The sequence below is a fragment of the Rhinatrema bivittatum genome, chromosome 3, assembly GCF_901001135.1.
Source record: "Rhinatrema bivittatum chromosome 3, aRhiBiv1.1, whole genome shotgun sequence".
Taxonomy (NCBI): domain Eukaryota; kingdom Metazoa; phylum Chordata; class Amphibia; order Gymnophiona; family Rhinatrematidae; genus Rhinatrema; species Rhinatrema bivittatum.
In genome coordinates this window covers 322,130,432-322,133,904 of record NC_042617.1, presented here as the reverse complement: position 1 = coordinate 322,133,904, position 3,473 = coordinate 322,130,432, and the positions used below count along the sequence as shown (strand labels likewise).

Genomic DNA, 3,473 nt, shown 5'->3' with positions numbered 1-3,473 from the left:
GTGCTGTGGTGCAAAGGTCTCTGCTAGCACTAGGAAAGGCTCGCGGTGGCTGGAAAAGAGAGTTGCCCCTCCTGAAGGGAGAGAAGACCAAGGAGCTCGTGGTATCTGTTGTCTTTCTATGGCAGGATTTCTATTTATTTTCTCCCTAAATAGCATAAAACGAATGCCGAGAAACAATGCTGAAAAGGTGCAAATATAAAAGATCCCTTCTTCCTTTCGGGGGGGAGTGGCTGATTGAAGGAATTCTGGAGGATGTTCCACTGTTTTTTTTAACATTTTTCGTTGGGGCCGGTTGAGAATAAGGAGGGGGGAGGGTCAAACCACGGAAAAATAACAACACAAAGTTCTGCCGCCTTCCTCCCTGGGAGTGAGGACGAGGACAGGATGCAGGGCTTGATGGAGCCTTGGACTGACTCAGGACGGCATATCTTATGCGCTTATGTTCTAGGATGAGGCACAGTTTTGGTGCAAAGCTGCAAACCTCCCACGTCAGACTGATGTCTTCGTTCCCACATTCAGGGCTCGGACCGAGCGCTTGACCGGGGGGGAATGGTGAGCGGAGAGTGCAAAGTCCCAGCGCCCGCCTCCATCCCCGCCCATGCCTGCCCCCTGCTTCAGCCGTCTCCGCCCCTCCAGCCCGGCTGCCTGTGTGTGCCTGCACCCGTCTGTCACCCTGCCACTGCAGCTCATGCCAGCCCCAGCCCCAGCGCAGCCAGCGCTAATGAAATAACCTGGCGAGAGGTGAGTGAGCGGGGCGAGGAAGGGAGGGAGAGAGAGAGGGGAGGCTGTCAGCGGAGGCAGAGTGCAGGGCGGTAGAGGCGGCAGGAGGCTTGGGGAGAAGCACGGGCTCTCTCCCAGGTAAGGCACCGGCGACCCCCGCGTTCTGCCGGGAGCTGGTTCAGCACCACGGACAGCGGCTGGGGGGGGCTCAGGCGCTGCGGTCTGCAGGGAGCTGCCTTCAGCACCACGGACAGCGGCGGGCGCTCAGCCGCGGCTCTTCCCTACCTCCAAGGCATCATTGCAGGGTTTTTTTTTCTGGGTCTGCGCCTCATAACGCCCGCTCAGGAAAAAAAAAAAAAGTTGATAACTACAGCAGATAACTTCCCCATGTATTATCCCTCTTTTAATGCGTCGGGGTTGTTTCACTTCTTTAACACCAGCCTTGCTCTTTTGCGTCTCTTGCAGGAGCCGCACATTCAGGCGAGATGAATGAAAGCCTAATTCGGAACGAAACGAGGGCTCCTCTTCCCTGGATTCAAGCGAGTGATGGCAACTTCTCCTTGGAGCTGTCCTCCCTGATGCCCCTCTTCGCCATCAACCCTTGGGACATCATGCTCTGCATCTCGGGTACTATCATCGCCTGCGAGAATGCCATCGTAGTGGCCATTATTTGCTACACGCCAACCCTCAGGACTCCCATGTTCGTGCTGATCGGGAGCCTGGCGACCGCCGACCTCCTGGCAGGCGTGGGCTTAATCCTGAATTTTGTTTTCCAGTACGTGATTCAGTCCGAGACCATCAGCCTCATCACGGTCGGCTTTTTGGTGGCTTCTTTCACGGCCTCTGTCAGCAGCCTGTTGGCCATCACGGTGGACCGCTACCTCTCCCTCTACAAAGCATTGACTTACTACTCCGAGAAGACCATCCTCTGGATCCATCTGATGCTGATAGTCACTTGGGGGGTGTCTATCTGTCTGGGCCTCCTGCCTGTACTAGGCTGGAACTGCCTAGAGGACAACGAGTCCTGCAGCATTGTCAGGCCCTTGACGAAAAGTAACGTGGCTTTGCTATCTGCCTCTTTCTTCATCATTTTCATCCTGATGCTCCATTTGTACATCAAAATTTGCCAGATAGTCTGCAGGCATGCACACCAGATAGCTCTGCAGCAGCACTTCTTGACAGCCTCCCACTATGTAGCTACCAAAAAGGGGGTCTCCACTCTGGCTATCATCCTTGGGACCTTTGGGGCAAGCTGGTTACCTTTTGCCATCTACTGTGTGGTGGGGGACTACGACTACCCTTCCGTGTACACTTACGCCACGCTCCTACCTGCTACCTATAACTCTATGATCAACCCTATCATTTACGCCTACAGGAATCAGGAAATCCAGAGGTCCATGTGGGTTCTTTTCTGTGGCTGTTTCCAGTCCAAAGTGGCCTTTCGCTCCAGATCCCCCAGCGATGTCTAGTGGATCGGGGCGGCACTGCACGGAGGGACAATCTGGGGACTCACAGTGCCTGTTGGGAGCTCGGTCCATTTTGTGAAGGTGATGAAGATATGTTTAAGCGTTCGCACTTTACATAACCTTTGTATCTCTGGGAATCTTTCTGGAGCTCTCGGTTGTAGGATTGTGCATCACATGTGTGAAGTGAAGGTATTCCAGTCCTGCGTCCCTTTACGGCACTTTATTTCCAGCTGCTGAACTGCCAAACAGTGTTACAATGTTCAACTGAGGGGGGAGGGGAGGCGAGGGGAAGGGGGGAGGACAAAATGTTGTATTTTTTGTGGTACGTGATAGTCTATTTTGCGGCACAAATTGATAAATTATAACGACTTTTGTACACAACGAAATAAACTCGTTCAAAGCTGTCCCTGTTGTGCGTATGCAACTGAGTCCTTGTTTTTGTGTTTTTTTGGGCAGGAGGTCTTCTGATTATAATTACCCAAACTGGTGGCGAGGGAATCAGAAAAGAGGGCGCATGCTTTGCAATTCATTCACTTAGATTTTATCTGTATTTTCTCACCTCTGATTGACTTCTCATTTTGAAGACAGCTCTGGTATATCATCTTGACAGGCTGTTTGATTGCTTATTAGTTTTATATTTATTTGATCCCTTGGTTAATACTTAAAAAGGGATTTCCATTTGTTATTGCAGTTCTAGAAAAATTATCTCATTAAGACAGCTACAGAATAACAATTGTTTACCCACAACACACACATGGGGGAGGAGGGTCACAGTCAAAGATTGCAGGGTCTGGCAAGCAGTATTAAAGACCCTGTCCTGCTGACCTGCCCTGCCGGAGCAGGGGTAATTGGAGGAGGGGGGGGGGGGGGAGAAAGAGGTGTTATTTTGGTGATCCCTTGTACTGGAATTGACGTCAAAGCTGTTGCAGTCAAACTGCAGCCTTTCGTTTCGAAGCAGATCCCTGCTCTGCAAGGATACCTGAGCAGAATATCATTAGCATTCAGCCAGTCAAAGAAGCACCCCACTGTACCGCTGCTTCTTACCTCAGGTCCTCCGGGGCCACAGCCAGCTGGAGGTTACAGGATAGCCACCACGAGTGTTTTGCATGATGCACAGCATCTTAAAATTCAGGTTAATAAGGCGCCCACCTGCTTCTGGCCCTCAGGGACCGGGGCTGACCCCTGCACTGTTCAGTAACCCTGCCCCACTCTTACGTCCCTCCCCATGGAAGGGAGAAAGGGGGTGCCTATATGAACTGCTGGACTGTGCCAGAAAGGCGGTATATA

The 3,473-nt window shown here is 51.9% G+C and overlaps 1 protein-coding gene across 1 annotated transcript; it reads left to right on the top strand.

Annotated features, from left to right (window-relative positions):
• The first annotated feature begins 1,191 nt into the window (after window positions 1–1,191).
• On the top strand, window positions 1,192–2,413 carry GPR6 (G protein-coupled receptor 6). The gene has a single exon (XM_029597006.1). The coding sequence runs from the start codon at window positions 1,206–1,208 to the stop codon at window positions 2,187–2,189; it is 984 nt and encodes a 327-aa protein (XP_029452866.1). The 5' UTR covers window positions 1,192–1,205; the 3' UTR covers window positions 2,190–2,413.
• Window positions 2,414–3,473: the final 1,060 nt, after the last annotated feature.

Excerpts from the sequence above, each read along its gene's own strand:
- GPR6 (XM_029597006.1), top strand. The coding sequence starts at position 1,206 with ATGAATGAAAGCCTAATTCGGAACGAAACGAGGGCTCCTCTTCCCTGG.